Raw genomic sequence first — 10,978 nt, forward strand, 5'->3', positions numbered from 1 at the left:
CGAGCTACCGTATCCCGCTGTTCCTGCCAGAATTTCCCCATTGTATTGAAGACAGCGGGATGTCTTCCTGTGCCCAACGTCGCCGCGGAATCCAGCAGAGCGCCTGCATCCCTATGTTGCGGAGATGCGTTGATGGTGGCCAAGAAACGCAGATACAATGCAGTGGACAGACACTGCTCGTATACACCTATAGGATGCAAGCACCACTGTCTACCGGCCTGTGAAGTTCACTGCGCAGTGAGACCTGCCGAGTCCAGCCCAAAAATTTTAGCAGCGCCACTGCAATTTAGCATTAACATAGCACCTCCTGTCCACAACCATGGCGCTGCTCGCAAGCTGTGCTGCCCGCCACACCAGCCTCTTGAGGCGACCAGCTGTTTCGGCACCGCCGGCCGCGCGCCTGGCCCTTCCGCGGCCGCTGCTGCTGCAGCGCCCTGTGGTTCGGCGCCAGCAGTCCACCACCAAGTCGGCAGCGAGCAGCAGCACGACACCTCCGGAGAGGCCGCCCGCTGCACTCGCAGTCGCGCCGTGCACCGGCCTGGTGTCCCTCGCGTTTGGCGAAAGCGGCTACGGAGCTCGTTCGAGTGCTACTGTGTTCGGCGTGCACTTGCCTGGCAACTTGCTACTGGCAGCAGCACCCAAAGCTCAGCCGCTTCAGGTGGATTGCGCCCTGCTGTGGCATGCCTCGCCGGTGCTGCGGCGCCAGATAGAGAAGATCTGCGGCAGCGCTAGCCCGGGCGCTGCTGCTAGGGAGGGAGGCGGCGCTGCCGCTCGTGTGCTGCTGGTGGACGGCACCGCGGCAGACTGGGGCGCAGTCCTGAAGCTGGTCAAGCACACCGGCGACGTCTCGGCGGTCTGCTGGGTAAGGTAGGGGGCCCGGGAGGGGCAGCACAGGTCATGGCTACAGCCCCCGACGTTTCGGCCCTACTCCCCTACTTGGCTACAGCCCTAGCATGCATGTCCGGTAGTCCATGGCGGTCCATGGGGTTGTCCGTTGATGCGTGGCGGCCCCCATGTGCCCCCGCTGTGCTGGGAGGAAAGCCTGACAGCGCGTGAGTCCCACATACCGTAATGAAAGCCCCAGCAGCTCGTCATCATCGAGCCCTTTTACGGCGTTTCCTGCTTCATCACCCGCCCACGTGCGTGCGCAGGACAACGTGGCCTCCCTGCTTCGCCTGGCCGACAAGTACGACATGGCGGCGGTGCGGTCCACCTGCGCGGCCTTCCTGGTCGGTCGCAAGAATGACATGTCGCTGCACGAGCCCCTGGAGTCGCCCAAGAACCTGCTGCACGCGGCGTCGCTGGTGGAGAGGTACCTGAGCAGCCGCAGCACCCCGCTCCAGGCGGCTCTGCAGGAGCACGCGACGCCCATCGCATCGTTGCTGCAGCACACGCTGCAGGCGGTGCACATCTGCCATTGGACACACACCAGCGACGCGCAGGCCTGGAATACCTGGAAGTCCCATGCTCGAGGCGTGGTGACAGGCTTAAACAAATCGGTGCGCCACCGCCGGTACGGGGACATCGTGACGGTGGCGGTGCAGGTGAGATTTGGCAGGGGCATGCACACACGTGTATACCATGTGTACACTGCCGCCGGGTATGCTTGTTGCTTACATACCTTATCTTCGTGTTGCGAGGGCCGCCGCCGCCGCAACAATCTTGTTGGGTCGTTGGCAAAGCACGCACTGGGTTCCCACATACGGCCCCTCAGCCCTACCTCAGAACCCCGCTGCCCGATGCATGTCGTGGTGATTGCGCAGGTCCAGGTCCAGAAGGCCGCAATGGCCGCTCTGGAGGTGTTGACGTCCTGAAGTGCTGGGGGCGCGGACGCGTGGGGTTTGGCTCCTGCAGCCGTGAACGGCCTGCTATCTGGGCCGCGACCGAAGCGGCGGCTGAGGACTCGAGTCACCGGTTGTCTCTGGTCGTGTCGTTTAGTTGTGTGGAGGCAGCGGCGTGGCGTGGTGTGTGGTTGCACTGCACGCACATGCTAGCATGACCCACGCTTCCAGCTGCTCTTCTTGGCCGCGCATTGCGTTTGTCACGAATCCGCACTACACATGGCTGATGGCTGGCTTGTCAACATGTCAAGGCTACGGATTAACCTGTGCTGTAGCACAATATCTATTAGCATAGTGTGATTTTGTCACGGGGGAGCGGTGGGTGGGTGGGGGTGGAGGCAGGCGCTGCGGGGGCGTAGGTAGGGGCAGGCGGGGCTTGCGGCGGTCTGGAGGGGGCTGCTAGAGTCTAGAGCCGACGCTAGAGGGTGTCATTTTTGGCGGGAGAAGCGGTCAAGGACTCAAGGATCATCTGCAGCTCGCAATTGATAACTGAAGGGACAGTTATTCTTACTTACCAATAAATGGCGCAAACGACTGAGACCCCCACAGCTGGAGAGGAAGAAATACCGCGAGCGGTCCTCGGCTTTGCGAACGTGCGCAGCTTTGCGGCCGCGCTGCAATGTATACGCTCTGGAAATAAGCAAACATGCACAGTTTCCATTTCATCGGGCGGCGTGAGCGTCGTTTGGGAGGACGACAGTAAATCGCTGCAGGGCAGCGTGTTCCTCAAGCCCGAGGCAAGTTTGCAGTGGGGAACTGCGTCAACATGAGCTACTGCCCCTGCTAAGGGCTCCTCGCTCCGAGTCAACGCGCAACGCTGCATGCACGGCGCCCACGCACCAACCCGCTGCGCCCGGCCCCCCCCGCCAACAGCTCTTCTCGCGCTTCGAGTGCGGCGCTGAGGACCGTCACGAGTTCGGCATCCAGCTGCAGCTGCTGCTGGACACGCTGGCGGTGTTCGCGTCCGCGGCCGCGCCCATGACGGCGCACTACCCGGGGCCGCAGGGGGAGCTGGTGTGCGAGTGAGTGCGCGGCCCGGTTGCATGAGGAGGGACGGGAGGTCTGCCGCGCAGGCATCAGCGGGCATCACACGCTCGAACGGACTGCTACATTGGTGTTGTACGCTCGGTCGGAATTCGTAGAGGGTGAAGCATTGATATGAAGCATTGCGGGTGGGCGGGGAGGTGCTCGGCATCCTCACCCACTTCTGCCCCACCCCCCGATCCCCCAACACCCAGGATGTCCGACCCCACGCTCGGCGGCAACCAGCAGCAGCAGCCGCGGCCGGCTCTGGGTCTGATGCCCGCGGGCACGGGTCCGGGCGCGGTGTGCACGTGGGCGCGCATTGCCGCCATGGAGGCGGGGGCGGTGGTGGACCTGGGGGCGTACTGGACCGAGCCCGCCTCGTCCTTCCTGTGCCCGGGTGAGGAGGAGAGGGAGGAGGGAGGAGGGAGGGGGTGAGAGGGAGCGGCAGGAGGGAAAGGGAGGGGGGAGGAGGGAGAGGGGGAGGGAGAGGAAGGAGAAGGGAGGGAGGAGAAGGGAGGAGGGAGGAGAGGGGAGGGAGGAGGGAGAGGAGGAGGGGAGGACGGGGGATGGAGGAGATGGGATGGAGGAGAGGGTGGAGAGGGGATGGGGAGATGCGAATTGAGCAAAGTGGCGTGAAGGGCAGCGGCTGCGCCCAGCTCTTGCGCCCGCTCCCCGGCCCCTACTTCCCCTCCCCCACGCTAGGGTACACCGACCCCTCGCTCCCTGTCTCTGTCTGACAAACGCCCCCGCACGCCCACACCTCTTCCTAGGCTCTAGCCTGAAGGAGGCGGTGGACGACCTGGAGTGGCCGGGCGGGGCGGTGGAGCTGGTGATGGTGCAGGACCCGCCGCGGCTACTGCTGGCGGCCAGTGGACACGGCTCGCTGGAGGTGCGGGGATGGGGGGTCGGCAGGAGGGCACGTGTGTGTTTGTGTGTGTATGTGTGTTGTGTTTGCGTGCTGGTGTGGGGGGTTGTATGAGTATACGGTATGTGTGGATGGGATGGGGTTCCAACGTCAAAGCAACCGAGCAGCCCAGAAACCAGAACAAGCGGGGAGAGAATTGAAATCGTTTGGGCAGCCCGCATAACCGGGAGGAAGGGTAGGCAGGTGCCCGCACCTGCTACGCTCCTTGCCTGCATGTCAGCAATCCGCTACGCAAGGGCCCCCATCCTAGACCCCTTCCCCTTCCCTGCCCCTATCCTTCCCGCCTTCCCTCCCTGCCCCCACCTCGGCGCACCAGCCTCCCCCTTCCCCCAACCCCTCCCCCCGCCGCTGTTCCTTGCTACGCCTTCACTTTTCATAGAATCATGAATGTACGCCCCTCCCCCAACTTCCCACCCCGGACAGGTGGAGCTGCCCGCCTCCTCCATCTCCGGCTTCAACTGCTGCGTGGCTCCGGAGCTGCGGCACGCCTACAAGTACCGCCACTGCAAGGCCGCCTTCTGCAACCTGCCGCACGCCCGGGACTGCGCCGCCATCTCCACAAAGGTGGGGAGGCGTGAGGTTGGGGAGGCGTGACAGGTGGGGAGGCGTGGCAGGTGGGGAGGCTTGAAGGTGGGGAGGCGTGGCAGGTGGGGAGGCTTGAAGGTGGGGAGGCGTGGCAGGTGGGGAGGCTTGAAGGTGGGGAGGCGTGGCAGGTGGGGAGGCTTGAAGGTGGGGAGGCGTGACAGGTGGGGCACCCCGCCATTGGGAGGGTTCACGTGTTGTGCATGAGAAGCACAGGGAGGGAGGGGCGTCGCCTCGGGTCCACACACACAAACACACATATGCACACGTGCACATACACACACAGACACAGACACTCCCCCCCATATACCCCCAGGTGTCCATCGACGCGCACGGGCTGCTCAAGGTGACGCACATGCTGGGGCTGGACCCGGCTGGGCCGCACGGCGCGGGCCGCGGCGGCCTGGCGGCGGACAACCCCTCGGCGCTGCTGGAGAGCCAGGTGGGGGAATGGGGGTGGGGCGGGGAAGGCCTGTGTGTGTTCGTATGTGTATGCGTGTGCGTGGGTGGGGGCGGGGGCTTGAGCGGGTGCAGAGGTCTTGTACCCACTTGCTGTGTGTATCATCCCGCACGACCCCGCTCCTCATATCGCTCGTCATCCCCCCCCCCCCCCACACACACACACACCTCCCAACCCGCTCCCCCCCGCAGCGGCTGTACGACAGCGCCAAGGTGGCGGTGGTGCAATTCCTGCTACAGCCCACGGAGGAGGAGGGCATGGCGGCGTAAGGCGGCCCAGTCGGCTGTAGCAGCGGCTGCAGCGGCTGTAGCAGTGGAGAGCAGTAGCAGGAGAGTGGCGGCAGCGCCGCGGGAGCATTGGCCTGCGCGCTGGGCGATGCACCTTTGTGGCGGCATCTGCTGGTGGGCAATCAGCAAGACGCGAGGCGAGAGACCGGCGAGCGGCTGCTGTAGTGTTAGGTGCGTGGGGCTGCGTGTGTTTGTGCATTACTAGATTTATACAGTACTGGGCATTGCCAGGACATATCAACATTCATGTAGAGCCGGTGGCAGGGCAGGGTCCGAAGCAGTATGGAGCGACGAGGGGAGGTTACGTTACTGCACTGATAAGCAGCAGGATGTGCTGACATTACCCAATAGACTTGGACGACACAAGCGAAGGCAAACGAAGCCCATGGTGTCTGTGGCACACTTTCGCATATGGAAGCGTGTCACACGGTTACGTGGCGCAAAGCTATGCGTGCAGATCCACAGTGGAGCTGATAATGCATCCCTTGGTGTTGCACTTTACACACATGCAACATGCGGCACCTGTCGGGCCCTAATCGCCTGTATGTGGGGTTGTTGCCAACATGCCACGCTTGTTTGTTCTGGCCAATCCGCCGCGCGCCCGGTCGTTGCGCAGCTCAGTAAAGAACAACCCCGCAACAATAGGACCGTACTAACAGCCCTTTTGCTTCTTCATCTTGCGGCGCATACCCACGTGCGCAAAACTTGCAGAGGCCGCCCCTACCCAGAACATACAAATTCCATCCCACGACCCACATCAGCACTCGTCCGTGCATGCGGCGGATGCCATACATGCATTCGCAATCGCAACCACCAACCCAAACGTGCCTTCATGCACCTCGCCGCTTCGCACGTATACTATGCAAAGCGCTGTCGCCCCACCACACTCCAACTTGACACTCATCACCTACCGGCACTCATCATCCATCAAAATCAGCAGCCAACTACGACCAGCATCCCAATCAGTGCGCCGCCACCGCGTGGCCCTTGGGCGCCACCGCCGCCGCCGCCTTCTCCGCCGCCTCTGCCGCGCCGTACTGCTGCTTGCGCCCGCCCCTGACGCCGGCGGCGCTGTGGGCGGCGCTGCTGCCGGCCGCCGGCGGCGGCACGTGCTTGGGCTTCTGCCCCACCTCCGCCAGCACCTTGGCCACGTCGTCGAACAGGCGGCTGCGCAGCTCGGGCCCGCCGCGCCGCCACAGCCAGTTGCCTGTGCGGGCAGTGTGGGGGCACGTGGGGGTGGTAGCGGTGTGAGCCGGTTGCCTGCTGGGGACACGTGGTGGTGGTGGTGGTGGCACTGATGGTGGTGTGTGTGTGGGGGGGGGGGGCTTGATTGCACAGTTATTCCCGTAACGGGGGCGGGTATATATGTGTGAAGCCGATGAGGGGTGGAAGGGTGGGGGGCCCGCACCCCGCCGTGCAGAGCCACGCACGCCCTCCCACCCGCCCACGAGTGTGTTGTCCACACCCCACCCCACACGCACATACCGGGGGAACGAACGCACCCACCCACCCAACACACACACATACACACACACCCAACACATACACATACACACACTCGCTCCCTCCCCCCCTCGCACCCGGCTTGCGCTCTCCCAGCATGTTGCTGTTGAGCCAGTTGGGTCCGAAGTAGCGGAAGCCGGTGCCGGCCAGGCTCGGCTCCGTGGCTGCGTACAGGGCGGGCAGGCTGCCGCGCCAGGTGGGCATGCCCAGGACGCAGTTCTGTGCAGGATGGGGGCGGGAGGTGGTGGGGGTTGGGGGTGCGGGGAGGGAGTCGGGGGTGGGGGTGTTGGGGTGTGGTGGGGTGGGGTGGAAGTTGGGCGTGGCGTGGGGCAGCCGGGCCGAGGGCGGCACGTGGCTGGAGATGGCGTGCAGCCGTACTTACATGTGCACCCGCTCCACGTGCCCCCCCTGCATAGACACACACATACACACACACACACACACATACACACAGCCGCACACGCACACGCACACCTGCAGCACGATGAGCGCGGCGTTCCAGTGCCGGGCTGTGTCGGCCTTGTCCATCAGCGGCGAGTCAACCAGACCCGGGTGCACCGCGAACACGTCGATCTGTGTGGGGGGGGGGGGAGACGGGGGGGGGGACATTCATTATTAGTTAAGAAGTGAAGGCGTAGGGGGGAGGGGGGAAATTGTCATTCAGAGGCATGCACGCATGCAACGGGCAAGGAGATGGGAACACCCGGAGGACAGGGCGGCGGCTTTCAGGCCGGTGCCGGGCGGGCGGACGCGTTGCTCGTGTGTGCACGGCCACGCTTGCTCCGCCCACTCCCCACCACCTCTCCAGCACGCACCCCCTCTCTCCCGCACCCTCTTTCCTCACACCCTCTCTCCCAACCCTTCTCCCACGTCCACCCCCGCATACCCATATATCCCCCGCAACCCCGTTCCCCTCTCCTCCCCGCCTGCGCCCTCCACCCCTCCACCCACCCACCCGGGCGCTGTCTCCGCCCTGCGCCCTCAGCCGGCGCTGCAGCTCGTCGCCCCACATGAGCAGCCACAGCTTGGCGCACGCGTAGGGCTGCATGCCGCTGTCTGTGAAGCGCTCGCCCTTGGGAGGCAGAGGAGGGAGAGGAGGAGGCAGAGGGGGAGGAGCGGCAGGAGGAGCGGGAGGGGAGAGGGGCGAGGGGGCGGTTGCACAGGCACAAGGGAGGTGTAGACGTGCCCTCGGCTCTAGAGATGTGCCCTGGAGCCCTGCATGTATGGGGTTCAGCCGCTGGCCGGCCGCACACATGGCCCTCCGGCTCTCGCCGAGGGTTCCAACGTGCGGTTGCGTGCATGGAAGCCTCCCCTGGAAATCGAACGTCTCTCCCTTCCCCCGGGTCTATAGTTCATGATTGGGGGGCAATAGTAAAAACACGCGAACGCAACGTCTCCCCCTCAACACCCCCACCCCCCCCCCACCCCCCCGCCGCACCTTGAGGTTGTCGGGGTCGTACGTCGCGAACTGCTCAGCCTGGCTGGCCTGTGTGTGTGTTGCACACGTGCGTGCATGTGTACGACAGAGTGCGTGTCAGCATGTGTGTGTGTGTGTGTGTCTGTGTCTGTCTGTCTGTGTGTGCAAGTGTGTGTGACGACCCAGAGCTGCACAGGCCACAACCCATGCATCAACACCCGCCAACCCTTACAACACGCACACACGCGACACGCGACACACAGCACACACGAAGCACGACGCACCTGCAGCACGATGCGCGCCCCGCCGCGCCCCGCCGCGCCCTTCTTCAGCTCCTCCATCAGCCCGAAGGTCAGCGACACGTGCGCGTAGAAGTCGACGGCCAGGGTCTGCTCGATGCCCTGGGGGGAGCGCACCAGGCCCCCCGGCTGGAAAATGGCTGGGGGCGGGCGTGTAGATGGGGAGTTGGGTTGGGTGCGGGGGGAGGGGCGGGTAGTGAAGAACGGGTGGAAGTGGCGGGGACTGTGGGGGAAGGTGAGGATGGGGGTGGCAAGTACGGTAGTGTGCTGTGCGGCCACGGCGGCACGGCATACACGATGCAGGATCTCAGGCGTGATAGGCACCGTGTGTGGAAAACCCCCGAGCAGAGGCGCATACCCTCGAGGCGTCGTAAGGGACATGAGCAGCAATGCGCGCACACACACACACACACACCACACGTAGCCACACACACACGTAGCCACACACACACACACACACACACACACACACACACACACACATACACACACCTGGCACCCCACAGCCCCGCCGCCCTGCCCCCCCACCTGCGTTGCACACCAGCATGTGCAGTCCGCCCGCGCCCTCGGGGTGCGCGGGGTCCCTGCCGCGGTCCGCCGCCCGCAGCCGCCGCTTCACCTCAGCCACCAGCGATCCCACCTCAGACAGTGACAGCAGGTTGCACTGCATGGGGGGGTAGCCATCCATGGGATGGGGGGGAAGTGGAAGGGGGTAGGTGGGGGGGGGGAGGAGAGGGGTGGTGGTGGTGGTGGTGGTGGTGGTGGGGATGGGGGCAAGCATGTTGTGAAGGTAGGTAGGATGCCGCGCTTGTCCCACCACACTGCCCACCACAAGTCTCTAGTCAACTCGTTACCCACGCGCCTCACAGCATCGACTCACGCACGCACGCCTCCGCTATTCCCAACCCCTATTACCACTTCAATTACCACCCACAGGGTGATCCTTCACGCCCCCAGGCCGCAAACCCACACACCACACACCCCATGCCCAAAACACTGACACCCACCCGCCTCCGCCCACCCGCGCCCACCTGCAGCACCTCCACGGTCCCGGCGTTGACGGTGTCACCCAGGCTCTCCCGGATGTGCGCCGCCGCCGCCTCACCCTTGGCTCTGCCGGCAGGTGGGGCGAGGGTGGGTGTGGGCAGGTGCGATGCTGCAGCGCGGGTTGGGCAGCACACCCTGCTGAACAGGGGGCAGCCGCCTCCATTCCCAATGCCCCTCTGCCCCCTAAAGCTGTACAGCAACCTCCATTACTGCCCTCCACCATCCACCCCGCCACCAGCCCAACACCCTAATCAGCCCCCCTTTCGGTCTTGGTCCATGGGGGCGCAATAAACTACCCCATCACCCACCTCCACCTCCACCTCCACCACCCCCACCCCTGCACATCCCTGCATCCCCTGCACTCCTCTCCACGCCCCTGCACGCCCCTGCACGCCCCTGTACACCACTGCACCACCACCCCACCCCACCACCATCTATGCATCCCCCCCTCTCTTTCCACCCCCCTCACAGGTCCCGCGCCACCAGCATGACGCGGCAGCAGTTCTGCGCCAGCTTGCGCGCCACCTCCAGCCCGATGCCGCTGCTGCCGCCCGTCACCAGTGCCGTGCGGCCGCGCAGGTCGGGAATGCGGTTGGGCGTCCAGCCCACCTGGCGCATGGGGCGGCATGGGGCGGCGTGGGGCGTCGGCGTGGTGCATGGCGGCATGGCGTGGGGCGGCGTGGGGCGTGGCGTGGCGCGGCGTGGGGTGGTGGAGGTTGATAAGGGTGGAGGTGAGTTGGTGGGGGGGGGAGGGGGGAAGGGAGAGGGAGCAAGCGCATGGGCGTGCCGGTGATGACGCGGAGGGCGCGGCGCCACTCAATTGAAACATTTGGAGGAAGCAGCAGCAAGTAAGCGTCACGAGTTGCACGCCGGCAAACCCGGTAAACGTTATTATTGTTGCGCCCTAAACCCGGTAAACGTTATTATTGTTACGCAATGTGTGGCGTTTAATTAGCCTGCTGCCGCGCGCCGGCCCTAGGGTACAGCCGCCCATCGCCGCCCTCCCGCTGCTACAGCCCTCGCTCCCGCCCGCCCTCCTTCCTTTCGCGCCCGCCTTCCTTTCCCCCCCTCCCCGCCCACACACGCCGCGACGCCCCCCGCATTGCATTGGGCTCGTTTGATTTAGGATATCCACACGCACACACACACACACACACACAAACACACCGCCTCGAGCACTCACCAGCCAGTTCTCCACCGCCTGCTCCAGCCCCCATAGCTGATTGACGCCCCAAGCCAGCAGGTCGGGCCGGACCTGGCTCTTGGTCACGCCGGCCGCGCCTTGCGCGCCGGGCGACAGCGGCTCGGAGACGGGAGCCATAGCGCTTTAGTTGCCTTTGCGCTGCGCGTTTTTGTCTTATTGGTGTCGAGTTGCGCTAGCTCGCTGGTGCTTGATGGTTGCAAGCTTGAGGCAAGCTTGGTTGTTAGAGTTTGTGTCGATGGCGCCAGGAGCGTTTGTGGAATTTGGGTCGGCGTTTCGCGACTGAGCGGTGACGCAGGCCCGGCCCCCCGGTCACCGCCAATCCCGATCCAAGCGCTGGTGGCGCGGGGTCCGCCCCTCTGCCGGTCTGCCGATCGGCACTGCTGCTGC

The 10,978-nt window shown here is 64.8% G+C and overlaps 3 protein-coding genes across 3 annotated transcripts; 2 read left to right on the top strand and 1 right to left on the bottom strand.

The window, feature by feature from the left end:
* Positions 1-184: 184 nt before the first annotated feature.
* CHLRE_03g162200v5 (uncharacterized protein) lies at positions 185-2,157 on the top strand. The gene is made up of 3 exons (XM_043060720.1): positions 185-862; positions 1,152-1,544; positions 1,764-2,157. The coding sequence occupies exons 1-3, from the start codon at positions 320-322 to the stop codon at positions 1,812-1,814; spliced, it is 987 nt and encodes a 328-aa protein (XP_042925849.1). The 5' UTR covers positions 185-319; the 3' UTR covers positions 1,815-2,157.
* Positions 2,158-2,335: 178 nt separating this feature from the next.
* On the top strand, positions 2,336-5,646 carry CHLRE_03g162250v5 (uncharacterized protein). Its single transcript, XM_043060721.1, has 7 exons — positions 2,336-2,578; positions 2,715-2,863; positions 3,080-3,264; positions 3,638-3,756; positions 4,216-4,356; positions 4,691-4,816; positions 5,026-5,646. The coding sequence occupies exons 1-7, from the start codon at positions 2,363-2,365 to the stop codon at positions 5,101-5,103; spliced, it is 1,014 nt and encodes a 337-aa protein (XP_042925850.1). The 5' UTR covers positions 2,336-2,362; the 3' UTR covers positions 5,104-5,646.
* Positions 5,647-5,759: 113 nt separating this feature from the next.
* Positions 5,760-10,815, bottom strand: CHLRE_03g162300v5 (uncharacterized protein). The gene is made up of 10 exons (XM_043060722.1): positions 10,571-10,815; positions 9,857-9,996; positions 9,372-9,453; positions 8,869-9,004; positions 8,326-8,480; positions 8,063-8,110; positions 7,580-7,696; positions 7,099-7,197; positions 6,702-6,843; positions 5,760-6,328 (listed from the first exon to the last, which is right to left on the bottom strand). The coding sequence occupies exons 1-10, from the start codon at positions 10,706-10,708 to the stop codon at positions 6,084-6,086; spliced, it is 1,302 nt and encodes a 433-aa protein (XP_042925851.1). The 5' UTR covers positions 10,709-10,815; the 3' UTR covers positions 5,760-6,083.
* Between the last annotated feature and the right edge of the window lie 163 nt (positions 10,816-10,978).

This window comes from Chlamydomonas reinhardtii, chromosome 3 (genome assembly GCF_000002595.2).
Source record: "Chlamydomonas reinhardtii strain CC-503 cw92 mt+ chromosome 3, whole genome shotgun sequence".
Classification (NCBI taxonomy): domain Eukaryota; kingdom Viridiplantae; phylum Chlorophyta; class Chlorophyceae; order Chlamydomonadales; family Chlamydomonadaceae; genus Chlamydomonas; species Chlamydomonas reinhardtii.

Coding starts and splice junctions, on each gene's coding strand:
- CHLRE_03g162200v5 (XM_043060720.1), top strand. CDS start 320: ATGGCGCTGCTCGCAAGCTGTGCTGCCCGCCACACCAGCCTCTTGAGG. Junction 863..1,151: donor ACGTCTCGGCGGTCTGCTGG/GTAAGGTAGGGG, acceptor GTGCGTGCGCAG/GACAACGTGGCCTCCCTGCT. Junction 1,545..1,763: donor TCGTGACGGTGGCGGTGCAG/GTGAGATTTGGC, acceptor GTGATTGCGCAG/GTCCAGGTCCAGAAGGCCGC.
- CHLRE_03g162300v5 (XM_043060722.1), bottom strand. CDS start 10,708: ATGGCTCCCGTCTCCGAGCCGCTGTCGCCCGGCGCGCAAGGCGCGGCC. Junction 7,697..8,062: donor ACGACCCCGACAACCTCAAG/GTGCGGCGGGGG, acceptor CTGCCTCCCAAG/GGCGAGCGCTTCACAGACAG. Junction 7,198..7,579: donor AGGGCGGAGACAGCGCCCGG/GTGGGTGGGTGG, acceptor CCCCCCACACAG/ATCGACGTGTTCGCGGTGCA.
- CHLRE_03g162250v5 (XM_043060721.1), top strand. CDS start 2,363: ATGGCGCAAACGACTGAGACCCCCACAGCTGGAGAGGAAGAAATACCG. Junction 2,579..2,714: donor GCGTGTTCCTCAAGCCCGAG/GCAAGTTTGCAG, acceptor CCCCGCCAACAG/CTCTTCTCGCGCTTCGAGTG. Junction 2,864..3,079: donor CAGGGGGAGCTGGTGTGCGA/GTGAGTGCGCGG, acceptor CCCAACACCCAG/GATGTCCGACCCCACGCTCG.